At 56.8% G+C, this 17,337-nt stretch overlaps 1 protein-coding gene across 1 annotated transcript; it reads left to right on the forward strand.

Moving 5' to 3' along the window:
• The first annotated feature begins 910 nt into the window (after positions 1-910).
• On the forward strand, positions 911-15,152 carry TSC22D4 (TSC22 domain family member 4). Its single transcript, XM_083581084.1, has 4 exons — positions 911-2,308; positions 3,447-3,610; positions 12,307-12,358; positions 14,318-15,152. The coding sequence occupies exons 1-4, from the start codon at positions 1,535-1,537 to the stop codon at positions 14,519-14,521; spliced, it is 1,194 nt and encodes a 397-aa protein (XP_083437210.1). The 5' UTR covers positions 911-1,534; the 3' UTR covers positions 14,522-15,152.
• The last annotated feature ends 2,185 nt before the right edge of the window (positions 15,153-17,337 follow it).

Below are 17,337 nucleotides of genomic sequence, written 5' to 3' on the forward strand. Positions count from 1 at the left end.
TTCCTGGCTACCCAGCGGAGAATTTGAACCCTTGTCTCTCCCAGGTTCTAGCTGCTGCGCCACAATATCTCTTGGGGAAAGGCCAGCGGAAAAGGCTCCTCTTCCGTGGTGGCTCCTTTGTTTATTTCATTCATGGATTGCTCTCCATGGGGCATTCCAGAACGACTGACAGTAGTATCTATACACCTATATAGACCTATGTAGATATAAAACAGTTACGTATACAAGAATAGCTTAAGCAGTTGTACAGATAACTGTTAAAAAATAAAATTGAATGTTGCCCACCCACCCACAAAAAGCGATGCTGGAGGAAGCCCCCGTGGAAGCCCAAAGGTATGAGCCATTGTCGTGACGATTCACTGGGGAGGGGTACCCAAAAAAACCCCAGCACTCTGCACATGTTCACCAGTCAGCGAGCCTAACAGCCGCAGAGGATCAGCCCAAAGGCCTAGCTAGTCCAACGCCCCGTTTCAAAGTCCGACACCCCCCCCTTTTTCGCCCTTTCTGGGCGACGCCCGAGTGTTAAACCCGCCTGGGTAAGCCCCGTCCGTGCGCAAGGGAGAGGACCTATTGCGCATCCGCCTCGCCTCGCCCGATCCAGGTGCGCCGGACTACAACCCCCATCAACCCCCAGCCAGCGCTGTCTGGGGGCGGATGGGAGTTGTAGTCCGCCGCCCCTGGAGCTGGGGAGGTCCGCCCAGGAGGGAGACCCCTCCGAAAGCTCCCGAGCGCGCCCCGCGAATCCGCCCCCAGCGCAGCCATCCATCCGAGCGCAGCGCGGGGCACCCAAGGAGGAGTTGGGGGGGGGGAGGATCCGGCGGCGGAGGGGTTAAGGCAGCTCTTGGCCGGCCCCCAGCTATTGTGGGGCGGGGGGGGGCGTGTGCAGGCAGTCAGCTGGTTGGGAGGGGGCCGGACTTCCTGGTGCTGGGGCTTGTCAACAGGCGGAGAGGAAGGCAGGCAGGCAGGCGGGCGAGGGAGGCTGGGCACGCTAGGCAGACGGGGAGCCGCCGCCGCCGCCGCCTCTGCGATCGGGGAGGGCTGCCCACCCACCCGCAAAAAGCAAGGAGCCCGGGGGGGGGCAAACGCCGGGCAACTTTGCTCCTCCGCGCAGCAGGCTCTCCGTTCCTGCAGAAGTGGCCCCTAACGCGCCCCGGGCCCTTGCGGGCACCCCTGGAAGACCGCCAGGATGCGCCAGCGCCTGAGCAGCGCCCTGGCCCCCTAGCCCCCCAGGAGGGAGCCGGGAGCCCCGCCAGCAACCATGCGGGATCGCCCAGCGGCTGCAAGCGCTCGTCCTTAGGCCCCGGCGGGCCACCCCACGCCCAGCCGCGCCGGATGCTGGCATGCGCCTGGCTTGGCCCCCGTGCCTTCTGCCTGGTGGTGCCCCCGAGACTCGACCCCCCTGGCGTCGTCGGTGAGTCTGGCCTGGCCATGGCCCTGGGCTGGTACTGACCACCCCGACGACGGCAAGGCTGGCTGCTTGACCTGGAGAAGCTGCGCTGCTCCTCTGCCCTCCGCGCCCGCTTTCCTCGGGACCATGAGCGGCGGGAAGAAGAAGAGCGGCTTCCAGATCACCAGCGTCACCTCGGATTACGAGCAGCAGAAGGAGGGGGGCTCGTCCCCAGGAGGGGAGGCCAAGGGCCCCTCCAGCCCCAAGGTGTCCCGGGGCGGTGAGGAAGCCGACCCCCTCGAGGACGACGGTGGAGCCTCTGTGCCCAAGAACGGGCCCTCGGCCTTGGGCTCCCCAGGGGTGGCCCCAGCCTTCCAGGGCCCGGCTGGGGGGGCCGCCTCCCGCTTCCGGGTGGTGAAGCTGGACCAAGGTTCGGGAGAGCCCTACAAGAGGGGCCGCTGGACTTGCCGGGACTTCTACGAGCAGGAGGCGGACTACCACCTGACGGGGCGCCTGGCGGAGTCGGGGAGGCACCCCCAGTCCCTGGACTCCCGGCTGGAGGTGGCCGGGCTCCTGGCCAGGCCCCCCAGCCCCTTCAGCCCCCAGCCCCAGCGCCGAGGGGGCTACCTGCAGTCGCAGCTGGTGCTCCCCTCGCCCGGGCACTCTGGCCACCAGGCCCGCTCGCTGGGAGGAGGCTTGCCCGTGCTCATCCGCCCCATCAGGACTCCCCCCAGCCCCGTGGCACCCCGCAGCCCCCTGGTGGCTCTGGAGACCCGCCCGCCAGCTCCCGGCGAAGGCGGCAGGGAAGCTGGCGAAGCGGGCCCCTTGCCCGGCACCATCCCATCCTTGATGGTGGAGGAGCACCTGCTGCCCAAGAGCGTCGCCCAGCTCCTCCCAAGGGGGACAGAGGAGCGGCGCAAGGTGAGAGGCGTTGGCCAGCTGTGGTGGGCATTGTGGGTGCGGGGAGGACGAGGCTCCTGAGTTTGTGTGTGTCTCCATACGCTGGGGCCAATTGGGGACACAGTCAATTTCAGCTGAGCCTAAAGAGGATGGATTTAGGCCTGGGAAAGCCCCCAAGCTCACCTGGACCTTACAGGGTGCTCGCTCTGTGTGTATGTGTGTTTTCTTTGCCCTGCGGAACTCCTCGCTTCTTGAAATTATACATTGCATGTACCAGTTCTCTCTTCCTTTCACCTTCCTGGCTGGCAGCGCTAAAAACCTTTCAGTTCCACAAATCAGGGGTGGAGGAACGGGGGCCTGGGCAAGACTGGCACCCCACAGCGCTTCTGTGGCTCAGCAAGGATTTCATCCCAGGTCGTAGAATCTCCTCCCCACAGCACTTCGGCCACAGGTCCTCTCTATCCTGGTTCTCCAGCCTCTGGATATAGCTGCCCTTTCGTGACCGAGGTGCATGATGGGAGAATCTCTTGGCGGGGCCTGGGTGGCCCCATTGGTCTGTTCTGGGGGTGTGATGGGTGGGAGTGGGTGACCAGACTTTGGCAGCCGGATCCTATCCAGCCAAGCAGGACTTGGGGGTCCGCAAGCCAGTCCCACCTTTCCCACCCCCGTCAGAACAACGAGCCGTGGATTTATTTTGTTGAGGGCTGAGCAGGAAGATAGGAGCCGGACGCCTGGGTCCTTCTGGAGCAAGGTCCCCAGGAACGCGCAGGCCGAGGGGCAGGAGGGCCTCTTCTCCCCACACCATCCTCTTCACTCCACCCCCTGCCCCTCTACCAGCCTCCTTCCTCTCTTCCTAGAAATCCCTCTCTGTTCCTTCCAGCCAGGGCACACAGGGCCTCTTGTTTTCTGCCTCATCCGCCCTGACGCTCATTGGAATAAACCCCCAGTGACCCTCCGCAGCCGTGGGGAGGGGTGTGGGTCTCTCACCACTCACTTAACCACCAGGCTCGGGGAGGGGGGTGTTGGCTTTCCCCAAGTCTGCAGGCCAGCGGAAGGCCTTCCAGCTCTGGTGCCTGCTAGAGGTGGGGTGGGTTGGGGGCAGCAGCTGTGGGTCAAGCTCACATTCTCTCTCTCCCTCCCCACTCTCCCTGCCTCACAGGTCTTGCCCAGAGAGTCCCGCTCTCGCCCATCCTCCCCGGCTCCCCCGCTCTTCCGAGATGCCAGCCCCTGCCGCAGGACCTCCGACCCCTTTGGCGCTGGCCGCTTCAGCCTGGCGCGGTCCATGTTTGGCATGGGGGGCGCCCAGGACAGCGACGACGACAGGTGAGGCATGGGGTGGGACGCCCGGGTTTTGTCTGTGTGTGTGTGTGTGTGTGTGGAGGGGGGAATTCTAAAAACCACAGAACTGCAGAGTTGGGCCCTAGAGTCATCTAGTCCACCCCCCAAGTGATGCAGGAATCACATCCAAGGCGAATTATTATTAATATTAATTTATTGCCTTCACCCTAAGGTCCCAGGGTGGGTTACACCATCAAAACACTGTTTTTTTATTTGAAAAGTGGAACAACTTTAAAGGCTGATTGGCCCAGTCTGGGAGGTATGGGGGCATTGTGCAAATAACAGCCCCTCTTCTCACCCCCCCTTGTCTTTCTCTGGATGTGTGTTGACATGTGGGGGTGAAGGGGGTGCTGGCAGGTTCATAGGAAAGGTAATGCCCCCCCAAGAACTCAAGGGAAGGCTGAGCAAGGAGTAGCTCCACCAATGGATAATGGCCTAATTTCTTAATTTCTGAGAGGGTGGAGACTGAGGGGCCAAAGGCCTTTTCCCCTCCAGGGTGGGGGAGGGAGGGAGCTGCACTCCGCATATGCTCAGAGGCACCACAGCCTATGTGACCGGGCCGAGCCTTGGCAAAGCTTGCCTGGGTTCCTTGGTCATAGCTGTCTTGGCCGGGGGGGGGGGGCGGGGAGAAAGTGTTCAGACTTGGGCAAGAGGAAGGAAATGGGGGGGCGGTTAGGACTCCACGCTCTCCCTCCTCCCTCCAGCAGCCTCCCGCTGTGAGCGGAACAATTTGTACGAAGCAGCCACATCTGTATCTGGTTGCGTCGTTGCAATATTCATTTGCTCCGCGACAGGCCGCCTGCGGAGGCTTCGGGACAGGCGTCTCGGAGGGAGGGGAAGCTGCGGTGCACCCTGCAGCGGAAATTCAGGGGCGGCTCAAAGGGGTGTTTCCACGGGCGCTGAGGACTAGGAACGTGCTTTGAAACGTGGGGAGGTGAAACCTTGAAAACTGAGGTCAGGTGGCCACCTGCCAGTCATTTTCTGGCTGCGATTCCTGCATTGCAGGGGGCAGGCCTGGGCAACCGCCGGGGTCCCTTCGTTTTACAAAAAAGGGAACCTGGGTGGGTTCCAGGCCTTCTGCTCTCCCAGGCAGGTGAGATTCTCCGCACTTCCCTGCCGCTGGGCTATTTCCGTCTCGGCCCTGGGAGTTTGCCAGCCCCTGCAGTGGGCACGGACGGATCTATTTCAAGTGTGACCCTCCATGACCCTCTGCCAGCTCTGCCCAGTTCCACTCTGCTGCCAAACGCCGTCTCCTCTCCAAGCCGAGGTGGGGGGAACACCTCTGCCCTTGTTGCCCCCCAACCGCATCATTTGGCAGGCTGGCCAAAGGCCATGGAAAGCCTCCCATTGCCATGGCTGGGGCCCCCATGCTCTCTGGCTCATGCTGGCACCCCAGAACCACGTGCCACGGCCGTCCCTCCTTCTGCACACATCCAAGCATGCATGGCATTTTTATTTATTTTTAAAAATGTAGCAGGTGGGCTTGCAGCCGCAGCAGGCAGTCCAGGGACCAGAAGCAGGCCTGGGAGGGCAGGGCGGGCAGAAAATGCTGTGCATTTCCTCCTCCCTCCCTCCCAGAAGGGAGGAGATGTCTCCAAACGGGGATGAGAGCATTGGCCCGGAAGAAATAGCAGCCGTGCACTGATGCATTGATCCCACATGGGGAGCCAAGGGTTGCCCCGTGGGGGTGGGGGGCAAGAGCAAAGCAACGAGCCCTCACACCCAGGGGCAGGGGGGCAAGTCAGTCCAAAGTCTCCTCCTGAGCAGGACCCCCAAGCCCTCTGTCCCCTGGCTCCCACACAGGCACATAAGAAAAGCCCTGCAGAATCAGGCCGATAGCCCACCTCGCCCAGCGTCCTGTTCCCACAGCAGCCAACCAGATGCCCCTGAAGAAAACCCACAAGTGGGATTTGAACACAAGAGCCACTCTCTTCTTCTTGTGGCTCCCAGTTCAGAAGCATGGCTTTTCCTGACTGGAAGCTGAGCATAAACACCCTGGCTGGCTAGCTAGCATGTGTGTGTGTGTGTATTTTCAAGGTACATTTAATAATAATAATAATAAATTTTATTTATACCCTGCCCTCCCCAGCCAGGACCGGGCTCAGAATGGCTAACACCAAATATAAAAACAATTGATTAGAATACAGCTTAAAAAAAACAAAATTAAAATACAACAATTAAAACATTGAAATGCAGCCTCATTTCAGTGGAACTTAATCAAAAACTTTTTGGGGGGTAGATTTAAAAACCCTCTTTCCCGCAAAGGACGCCAGGGCAGATTCTTCCCACACCGCCCTCTGTTTATCTCCACAGCAACTCTCCAAGGCGAGTTGGGCCACGTTTGCACCAAACGTTTAAAGTGCTGTGATGCCCCCTTACCCCCTCCCCACAAAAACAGATTCTGGGATTTGTTAAGGGTGCTGAGACCTTCCCCAGGGTGGTTTAAAAGTCAGTCTCCCTTCCCAGGGAACTCTGGGAACTGCCTGTTTAAAGCCGCACCGTGGTGCTTTAAAGATATGAACCAGACAGACAGGACAGACCAGGAGGCTGTGTCTGTGTGGGGATTTGAATCTGGGTCCCTGCCACTTTCAACCGCACAGACCCATCTGCAGCCTCCTCCCTGCTCCTGCAAGCAGGCTGGCTGTTCAGGTCCCACATGGGCAAAAGCCTGAATACAGGCGCATGCTTATTTTCACACTGACGGCCTGTGGCTTCCCCACCACCACCGCATACCTACAGCATCTCCAGCGGAGGGGAGAGGTGTTTGCCTTTTAACACCTTGCAAACCGAGAGCCTGAGCTGCGGAAGCAAGTGCAGATTGCCCTGCATGGTGCCCGCACTTCTCTCCCTCCCGGCGGTGGGAGAGGCTGGGCCAAAGCCACAGCGAGGAGGAGGAGGAGGAGGAGGCTGGTTTCAGCCAGCACCCACCACATTCCTCCCCGGATTTGGCTCTGCTATTCTTAGCCCTGTTTATGCAAGGGCTACCTTGGAGGGGTGCGGGAGGACTCCGTGGAGAGGGGGTGCTGGAGGGCAGCCAGAGGGTGGAGTTAGGGGCAGCGTGGCATTCAGAGCGGGATGCCCCCTTCTGCAGGACAGCCCCGAAATGTGGGGGAAGTTGGCACAGTTGCTACAACCCAGCAGGAGAGGAAGAGACAGGAATAAGGAATAAATCCTTTTGAGGTGTTGGGAGAAGGTGGAGGAGGAGGGTCCAAGGACCTGGTGAGGAGGAGAAGGAGGAGGAGGCCTGGGCTGAGGCGCATGTGAGGCGTCCAGGAAGGAGCGGGTGCAAATCGGAGCAGGCCCCTGTTCCTTCCTGCCCAGCTGGTGCGAACGTGCCCCTGGGCCAAGGAGGTTCCTTCTCCCTGTCACTTCCGAAACCTGCAAGACGGGTTCTTGTGATCACACAGGTTCATGCCCCGCTGACCCCCACCCCACCCCAAACGGTGCCCAGGTCTGGGGTTAACCCATGGGTTGCTGGGCACCCCCTCTCTCCGTTTTTGCCAGGGGTTCGCCAAACTCAACGCCCTCGGGATATCTAGGGCTGCAACTTCCCTCAGCCGCCAGCCAGCTGGAGGGCGGTAGGTTGGCAAAGCACCCGGTAGGCACGGCATCCGCCAGGCTTTTGCAGAGAGCGGTGATTTAGGGGAGAATGAAACCCCACCAAAGCTTTGGACTTCAACAGAGATCTTGGGCTGCGCTCCCAACACGGTTACCGGGGCAGGTTTTTTGGGGAAGGAGGCCTTCCTCAAGTTAGACTCAGCAGGGGTCAGCAACCTTTTTCAGCCGTGGTCCCTCAGACCGTGTGGGGGGCCGGACTATATTTTGAAGAGAAAAAAAAAGAACGAATTCCTATGCCCCACAAATAACCCAGAGATGCATTTTAAATAAAAGCACACATTCTACTCATGTAAAAACACCAGGCAGATGCCACAAATCACCCAGAGGTGCGTTTTAAATAAAAGGGCACATTCTATTCATGTAAAAACACACTGATTCCCAGACCGTCTGTGGGCTGGATTGAGAAGGCGATAGGGCCGCATCCAGCCCACAGGCCTTAGGTTGCCCTACCCCTGAGCCATAGGGTCCATGAAAAGAGGGCAGACCCCACAGCTCAAGAGCAGGCACCCACCCTGCAGAAGAAAGAAGCACCATTTGCAGCAGAACCACAGAATAGCAGAGCTGGAAGGGACCCTAAAGGACATCCAGCCCAACCCCTGGCAATTCAGGAATCGCAGTGAAAGGAGCCCTAACAGATAAGCATCCAACCTCTGCTAAAAAACCTCCAAGGAAGGTGCGTCTGCCACCCCCTGAGGGGTCCGTTCTGCTGTCAAACGGCTTTGACCCTCAGACAGCTCTTTCTAACAGCTTCTGGTCTGCCTCATCCCCAAGACTCGGGGCAGCCGCAGTGGAACACCCAACTTCCTCCCCATTCCCCTGTGCTTTATTTCAGACTCTGTACATGTTTATTCCTGTTTTAAAGCTTAACCGAGCTAGAACGTTTTTTTTTGGGGGGGTGTTAATTAGATTTGGGCAAATCTCCAAAGCAAAGGGAGCGGCAGAGTTTGGGGGGCAGGCAGTGCCCTCTCTGCCTGCTCCACCCCACACCCCACTTGTACACCCGGAGGGCGCAGCTGGCTACCTCCTTGCCCCAGCGAGGGTGGCGTGGGTGGGAAAGCACTGCAGGCCTGCCTTTGGACTCCCACGATCGGCCGGTGGGAGGGGAGGGAAGGAGGTAGGAGGGAGGCCAAGGTCACCCTGCCCTTGCCTCGCAAGGGAGGGTCAGTAGGCTTCCTCTTTGAGCAGGCTTGGGGAAGGGGAACCCAAGTCTCTGTGTCTGACGTCTGGTCTCAGAATCCAAGAACTGTAGCGTTGGAAGGGACACCGCAGGGTTATCTAGTCCAACCCCACCAAAAAGCAGGAATTGCAGCTAAAGAGTTTGAACTGATTTTGTAATGAAATGATTTTAGAATGTTGTATCATTTTACTGTTGTTAGCCGCTCTGAGCCCAGCTTCGGCTGGGGAGGGCGGAATATAAATAAAATTTTATTATTATTATTGTAAGAAGCCCTGGCAGGTGGCCGTGCGGCCTCCGCTTTACAAACCTCCAACGAAGGAGAGTCCATTGCCTCCTGAGGTCATAGAATTAGAAGGGACCCCTCACTGCAATCTAGTCCAACCTCTCCGCATCGCAGGATTTCCCAGCACAAAGCCACCGCCGCAAGCGCCCTACGGACAATCCTGGGTCCCATTTTTTCTCTCCCCTTCACCGCAAGTAGCCCCGAAGTCCCTATGCACACATGTATGTGTGTGTCTGCACATACACACACACACACACCTTCCTTCTTTCCTCCCCCCCCCCTCCAAGGCTGGGCTGGACTCCGGAGCTCCCCCCGCCCCGCCCCCCGCTGAGGAGCGCCTGGTGCTGCGTTATGTAATGCCTTTGGGCTCCGGTCCCAGTTTCCATGGCGACGTCCCCACACCCCCTGGCATTCCCCCCCCCCCGGACCGGATTGGCATAAACAGAGGGTGGCAGGTTTATAAAGGCCCCTTTGTGAGTCCACCCTCCCTGCTGCATCACAGCCAAGAACAAGGCAAGGGTGAAGGGAAGGTGGACTTTTGGGGGGGGGGCAAAGCAAACAGCATTGATCTTGCTGTTCCCCTTCCAGGGTGGGTGGGGGGCCATCTGATTTGAGGGCGCTCCTCAAGGCACAAGTCCTCTGTGTGTGGGTTTGCGGAAAGGGGGGAGAGTGGAGAATGGTGCAGCTGATGTCCCTGGCTGTCATTGATGGGGCGTGGGGAGGAGAAATAAAGGAATAAACACACACACACACACACAGCCACATGGCCTTGGCCAATGGGAGTGAATGAGAGGGGGCCCGAGCGCCAGGCACAGAGATGGCTATTTATGCCCGGCCAGGGAGCACCGCTGGGCATCGCTGCCCAGGGAGCCCATCCCAGCGGTTCAGCGCCTCCTGCTGCAGCCACCACCCAGCCCCCTCACTCCGCCCAGGACTCCTGGGTTCCTGCCGCAGCGCTTCTAGACAGAAGACCACCACCAGCTTGTGCAGGATCTGGGAGCGGAAGAGGACCTTAGCGAGGAGGGATCTGGGCCAGGGGTCAAAGGGCGCCTGAGGACTCTGGCGGCCCAGAAGTGCAGGACCTTCCCCGACCGCCAGCACCCGGAAGACCCGAGGAGGGAGCCGTTATGGCGCTGGACTCCCTGGGGGTGTCTGTCAAGTCCAGGGTGAGCGCCTTTGAGGTGCAGCAGGAGCCCCAGGGCTGCAGGTGCTGCATGCTCCCCGATTCGAGGGACCCCCGGCGCCCCCGGCAGCGGGGCTGCACCTCCCCGGCCCACTCCAGGGACCTGTCCCCTGCGAAGCCAAGAGAGACCCCCAAGGGACGCAGGAAGCTGAACGGACGGAAGAAAGAGGTGGACAAGACCCTCGTCTCCCTCCTGCTTGTCCTCCACAGGTAGTAGAGGGGGCAGATTTCAGGGGTGGGAGTTTGAGGCAAGCATGGGGGTGTTTTGGGGGGGGCATTAATGGTTGGGCAGGGGTATTGAGGCTAAGGAGGGAGTGTGGGGTCAAGGGCATCAGAGGACAACTGTGGGTGGGTCAGGGAGAACCTCAAAACCCTGTTCCGCCGCAAACCTGTTTACTGCATGGCCTTGGAGCAATCTCTCTCCCTGGTCTACCTTGCAGGGTTCCTGGGAGGATAGAGGAGGGATGGGGGAGCTCTCAGGTGCAAGGATCTGAGTGGAAAAATGCAGACGAGCTTGTTGTGTGTGCCAAGAGGAGTGTTCGATTAGCAACAGGTATGGGGAACCTGGGAATCTCCCGCCATTTTTGGACTCCCAGTTCCCAGCTGCCCGATAGCCAGGGATCATGGTGGTAGAGCTCCATGTTAGTCACCTCTGGAGTAGGGGAAAGGCAAGGGAGCTCCCTGGAGCCCTTGACTGGCCACGGGTGCAAGTGGAGCCCTGTGTTGATGGGGAGCTTGGTCTAGTCCTGCCAGGAAACCCTGGGCTGACATTTCAGGAGAGCAAAGCGGTCCAAGCTGGGAGCGTTAAGGCAAGGGTTCCTCTGCAGAGAAAAGCAACTGCTTTCAAATATCTCTTATTGTATTAGTTTCTTTGGGAAAGTTTAAATCTGTTTTAGAAACTTTTTTTTGCTTTTTTATTATTAAGAAAAGGTGCATCTGTTTTGCTGCCCTGGGCTCCTTGGGGGAAGAAGGGCAATCCCTCAATCAGAAAAACAACCCCTCAAACCCACCCGGGTGTGCCCAGAATTAGGGTGCTTATTTTGCAGCATGTCACGACTAAACTGGTAGGGCTCAAATGGGTCTGGAGACACACAGCCTCCCAAGACAGAAGCCTTTCCCTGCTAACCCTCCTCCACCCGTCCCCCAGGTGCAGTTGTCCTCACTGGCAGGTGAAAGGTGCGCTGGTCTCGCTTCAAGTCTCGTTCTCGTTACCACTTAATTATTACAAGCATCACAAGGCATGTGTTTTTTGGGGGTAAAGAATTAGGTGTTGTTGTCTGGGGATGGCGCCTAGCAAGGTCTTGTTTAAGAGATATTTGTGGCTGTGTGACAATACCATTCAATCTCACTGGAAGCGCAGTCCCCCACCCAGCAAGAATTTTGGACACTGTAAGGTTATCCCCCCACCCCCAGTTACAATCCCTAGCGATTCCTGCATTGCTTTCGGCGCCTTCCAATTCTGCTGTTCTATGATTCCACAATTCTACAGCGCCCAGAATACTTTGAGGGGGGAAATGCGCTTTGGAAGTATAGTTTTTATGCCGTCCCTGTGTTGCAAAGGAGAGAGGCGAACTCAAAGGGAGCTGAGCATGCGATGCAGCAGCAAAAATAGCTAACACAATTCCACTGGAGTCTGGTGTCCAGATCGACCCCACCTAGAGTCCTGTGTCCAGTTCTGGACGCCACAATTTAAGAGGGATATTGACAAGCGGGAAGGTGTGCAGAGGATAAAGACCAAGGTGATCAAGCGTCTGGAAACCAACCCTTAACGAGGAATGGTTGAGGGAGTTGGGTATGTTTAGCTTGGGAAGGAAGAGACTGAGAGGGAATGTGAGGACCAAATATTTAAAGGGCTCCCACATGGAAGAGGGAGCAAGCTTGCTTTCTGCTGCCCCAGAGGGAAAGACGCGAACCAATTGATTGAAGTTGCAAGAAAGGGGATTCCAAAGAAACATTAGGAAGAATTTTCTAGTGTGGTCTTCAGCTGTACAGTGGTACCTCGGGTTAAGTACTTAATTCAGTCCGGAGGTCTGTACTTAACCTGAAACTGTTCTTAACCTGAAGCACCGCTTTAGCTAATGGGGCCTCCGGCTGCTGCCACACCGCCAGAGCACAATTTATGTTCTTATCCTTAACCAAAGTTCTTAACCTGAAGCACTATTTCTGGCTTAGTGGAGTGTGTAACCTGAAGCGTATGTAACCTGAAGCGTATGTAACCCGAGGTACCACTGTAGTTCCTGCTTTGCAGGGGGTTGGACTAGATGACCCTGGGGCATATCTTCCAACTCTACAATTCTACAAGTAGGAAAGCCTTGTGAGAACTGAAGTGGTGGAGACTGGCTAAAGAGTGTGTGTGTGTGTGTGTGTGTGTGCGTTGTCTGTCTTGCCTCTTGATCCACCTGTCCGTCTCTTCCTCACAGCGGAACCAACAGCAGCATGATCGCCATAGACAACAAGATTGAACAAGCCATGGTGAGTCAAAGGTGTGGGGGAAATGTGGCAGGCCCCCGCTCCAGGCTGGGACTGTGGCCCTGCTGAGCTCTGCCCAGCCTCTGAAGCCCTCTACACATGGGCAGGAAAGGGTCGTAGGGAGTGAAGAGATGAGCGTCCCTCCCTCCTTCTCGGAAAAAAAAAAAGCAAGGGTCCAGCCAAACTGGCCCACAAAATATGCATTTTATTTAATCTATTTGTTCATACCTGAGCGGCTTACGTTCAGATGTGACTTTAACCCTGGGTTCCCCATCCCTTCTCCTCATTTTGTGCTATTTGCTGCTTCCGTAGAAGCTGCTCCTCACCAAAGTTGCCCACGTAAAAAAATAAAACAGCGGACAATGGTACCCACGGAAAACTGGCGGGAGTGCTTTAAAAGCGGAGCAGGCGTCACATTCGGATTTTCTGAGGGCAGGAAAACTCCAGGTTTAGCAGGGGAGTGTTTGGGACAGCAGCTGTTTCCGGTGAACGCTGCATAGATAAGGTGGGAATTAAAGCGTATAGTTAAGTTATGGAACTCCCTGCCACAGGAGGCAGTTACAGGCGCCAATTTGGATGGCTATAAAGAGGATGGGATAAATCCATGGGGGAGGAGAGGGCTATTGATGGCTGTGAGCCAGGATGGCTTCGCCCTACTTCCTGAGTTGGAGGCAGCGATGCTTCTGAATACCAATGGCTGGAAACCACAGGAGGTTTGCTTGAATCCTGTTTTGGGGCTCCCCATTTGGAAACCTGGCAGGCCACTGTGAGAACAGGATGCCGGACTAGGTGGGCCACTGGTGTGATGCAGCAGGCGCCTCTTATGTTCTTAACAGCCTCTAGGTACTCCTCTGCAAAGGGAGGGTTGCTGTGAGGGCAATGCATGGATCTTTACATGCTGGAGGGTCCCTGTTTCAATCCTCAGCAGCTTCAGGTAGGGCTGAAATCCTGAAGGGCAAGTGTTGCTGAGCTAGCTGGACCAGACAGTCTGGTCTGGGAGGAGGAGGCCGCAAAATCAGAATTAAGAATCAGTTGAGGCACAGGGTTTCTGTGGTTGTGTGTGTGTGGAGGCAGCAACTCTTCGGCTGCGACTCCTTTGTTGCAGGAGTTTTGGCCTATAGCAGGCATGTCCAACCTGACGATCGCGATCTACTGGTCAGTCGCGGGTGCCTTCCAGGCCGATCTTTGGTTGAATTGAAAAACGAACTCAGAAATCGCAGGCTCTTGGGAGTTGGACGTGCCTGGCCTATATGATCTTTAGGGGGGGACTGTAGAACTCTACCGTTCTATGACCTCAGAAGGCAGTGGACTCTCTTTCATTGGAGGTTTAAAAGCAGAGGTGGGCAGGGGGCATCTTTCAGGGATTAAAGGTAAAGGGACCCCTGACCATTAGGTCCAGTCGTGGCCGACTCTGTGGTTGTGGCGCTCATCTCGCTTTCCTGGCCGAGGGAGCCGGCGTACAGCTTCCGGGTCATGCGGCCAGCAGGACTAAGCCGCTTCTGGCGAACCAGAGCAGCGCACAGAAACGCCGTTTACCTTCCCGCCGGAGCGGTACCTATTTATCTACTTGCACTGGTGTGCTTTTGAGCTGCTAGGTTGGCAGGAGCAGGAACCGATCAACAGGAGCTCACCCTGTCGCAGGGATTCAAATCGCCGACCTTCTGATTGGCAAGTCCTGGGCTCTGTGGTTTAACCCACAGCGCCACCCGCGTCCCCTTTCAGGGATTAATTGGCTGCAATACTGCAGAACTGTTGGTTACCGAAGCTGGGGAGGATTTTAGAAAAGACGCTGGGGAGATAAACGGCTTCTTTCAGAGCCTGTGGGAGGGAGTTCCACAGTTGACGTGCTGCATGAACTACATTACAAACGCTACGATCCTGTGCGTGGAGGCTTCCACATGCCTGACGGTGTCCCTGGCCTCTCTCTCTCTCTCTCTGTGTGTGTGCCCCACTCCTCTCTAGGACCTGGTGAAAAGCCACCTGATGTTTGCTGTGCGGGAGGAGGTGGAGATCCTGCGGGAGCAGATCAAGGAGCTGTCGGACCGCAATGCCTTGTTGGAGCAGGAGAACGCCCTCCTACGCTCCCTGGCCAGCGCAGAGCAGCTCAGCCGCTTCCAGGCCCAGCTCCACGCCAACGCCAAGCCTCCTTCCGGCGGTGCCGCGTGACCCTGGGCCAGCAGGAGGGGGCTGGACTTGGACCTTGAGGGGTGTGTGTGTTTGCGTGTTTTGGGAGGGGGCACTCACTAATGGATTTCCCGCAGATGTGAAACGTGGGTGGGGGGGCACTAGCATTGCTGGAAGGGGTGTGTGTGTGTGCGCGTGTGTGGAGCCAGCCTTTTGGGGTGCGGGGTTGGGGTGGGGGGGAGAAAGGGGGCCTACTAACACAGCATGTGCCTTTTCGGGGGTGGAATCAGGACTTGGTTTTACCCCCCCAGCTCTGGGAGTGGGGGGACCTTTTTTTTTGTGCAAAGACACGATTTACCGGCTGCGGAGGGGGACTGCCAGGTTGGTGGGCTGGGGCGGGGGCTTTTGGGGAGGGAAGCCGCTCACAGACTTGGGAGTGATTCCCGCCTGCCCCTTATGGGCCTGACTTAACGCCCCTTGGCCAAATCCCATTGCAGTTGCCCCATTGGAATGGGGAACGGGATGGGGTGTGGGGCCGGAGACACGATTGGGGGCGAGGGGTGCAGGCCAGGTTGGGTTGGGTGCGGGGGGCGGATGGAGCTGGCAATAAATTTTCTATTAAGGACACTTTTGCAGTATTTCAGGTTATTAAAGTACAAGACTGCTAATGTCACTCTGTGTGGCGTGTGGATCTCTGGGCTCAAGGGGGTAGGGGCTGGGGGTTCAGTTCGGAGGGGAAATGCTTTGTCGGTGTTTGATACAAATGTCGAAAGCAGCTACAAGAAGGGTGGTAGAGGCATCACAGGACATTTATAGAATCACAGTGAAATTGGAAAAGGGACCCCCCCTCCCAAGGGTCATTAGTCCAGCCCCCTGCAATGCAGGAAGCGAAGCTAAAGAAGCCCTGGCAGATGGCTGTCCGACCTCTGCTTAGAAACCGCCAATGCGCTCCTCCCACCACCTGGCAAACACACACACACACACACACTGGCCACATTCCCTGGCTGCCCCACCAGGCCTCTGCAGTCCATCCCGCAGTAACCCCCATCCCCAAGATTGCACAATGAGGTAAAGATGCTTGCTGACCTTAGCAACCTCCGAGTGGCTCTGGTAAGCGAGTCAAGCCCTACTTAAAATCCAGGGAGGAATCCCCTTCCTGCCCCCCTCTTAACTCAAAAGAATTTCCTCCTACACCCAAAAAACCCACACACAAGCACAAACTGTCCCCTGAGCATAAGGAACCTTACTTGCCCTCTAGGCACCAAGCGTCCCCCTTCCCCTTTGAAGGAAGCAGGTGGAACCGGCCGTGAGCTTCCCAAAATCTGCAGCTGTTTCTATTATTTATTTTACTGCGTTTGTATCCCACCTTTCCTGCCAAAGGAGCTCAAGGTGGTGTACATAGTTCTCCCCCTTCCTCACTTAATCCCCGCAACAGCCCTGGGAGGTAGGCTAGGCTGAGAGGAGGCAAGGACTGGCCCAGGGTCACCCAGTGAGTTTCATGGCCACCAAATGGGTTTCCCCCCCCCAACCCTGGTCTCTCCCAGGTCTTAGCCCCCCGCTCTTAACCAGCGGCTCCGGTCGCACCCAGGGAAACGCTGGATGCGAGAGGGAGCCTGGCGTGAGCAGCGGCAGCAGTAGAGGGGCACGTGCCACGCAGGCGGAGTGACAAGGGCTATTGTTCTTCCCCGGCCCCTCTCCCCCTTCCTGCGCAGGATCATCGTGTTCCCACAGGGCATGGGACAAACAGCAGCACTGAGCGACGCACAGTTGCTGGGATGAAAAGCACCTTGTTTGTTGTGTCGTGGGCCAGCCCAGTCTGGAAGCATTAGGCAACCCCCCCCACACACACACTGCTGCAATAAAAGCACCCGCCTCACACTTCTTGCAAGAAGCCGAGCAGAGTTGCGATCTGGCACCAACCTCCCGCCAGCTGCTGCTGCTGCACCACCACCTTGGGGTAATTTTCCAGCAGGAGGAAAGAGTATTGCTCCTGTGCCCTAATCCTGCTTGCTGTTTTCCCACAGGCAACAGTTCAGCCACAGGATGCTGGACCAGACGAGCCACTGGCCTGATCCGGCAAGGCTCTTCTCATGTGCTAAATCTTATTTATTCAGTAGGTTTTTAGCCGACCTTTTCCCCACTCCGCTCACAACTCTACGTGATAAGGTTAGGCCAAGAGCGATACAGACTAGCTGTCGGGGGGGGGGGGGCACACCCAGTGAGTTTCACAGCCGAGTCAGGTGCTAGTCTGACACTCTCTAACCACTGTACACCACCACCACCAGCCCTCCCGAGTGAGAACATCATAGTCTGCACGTCATAGGACATCAAAAACTACTTATGGCATTCTCCAAGGAGCTCAAGGTGCCATGTAGATGGTTCTCCTCCTTCCTCATTTACAACAGCCCTGTGAGGAAGGTCAGGCTGAGAGAGAAAATTTTAATTTTCGTATGCATTACTTTAAAGTAATGAAGATTTTTCTTGTTCTATCTTTTTGTAAACTGCATTGAGGTTTGTTTGCCTCTTTTTTTTTACAATCAAGCGCTCTATAAAACCTATTAAATAAATAAATAAGCCCCCCCCCCAATAAAAAATATTAAAGCACTGGTTGATGCTTTTGAATTCTGGTGCTGGAGGAGACTCTTGAGAGTCCCATGGACTGCAAGAAGATCCAACCTCTCCATTCTGAAGGAAATCAGCCCTGAGTGCTCACTGGAAGGACAGATCCTGAAACTGAGGCTCCAATACTTTGGCCACCTCATGAGAAGAGAAGACTCCCTGGAAAAGACCCTGATGTTGGGAAAGATGGAGGGCACAAGGAGAAGGGGACGACGGAGGATGAGATGGTGGGACAGTGT

This window comes from Podarcis filfolensis (assembly GCF_964270895.1).
Source record: "Podarcis filfolensis genome assembly, chromosome: 13".
NCBI classification, from domain to species: domain Eukaryota; kingdom Metazoa; phylum Chordata; class Lepidosauria; order Squamata; family Lacertidae; genus Podarcis; species Podarcis filfolensis.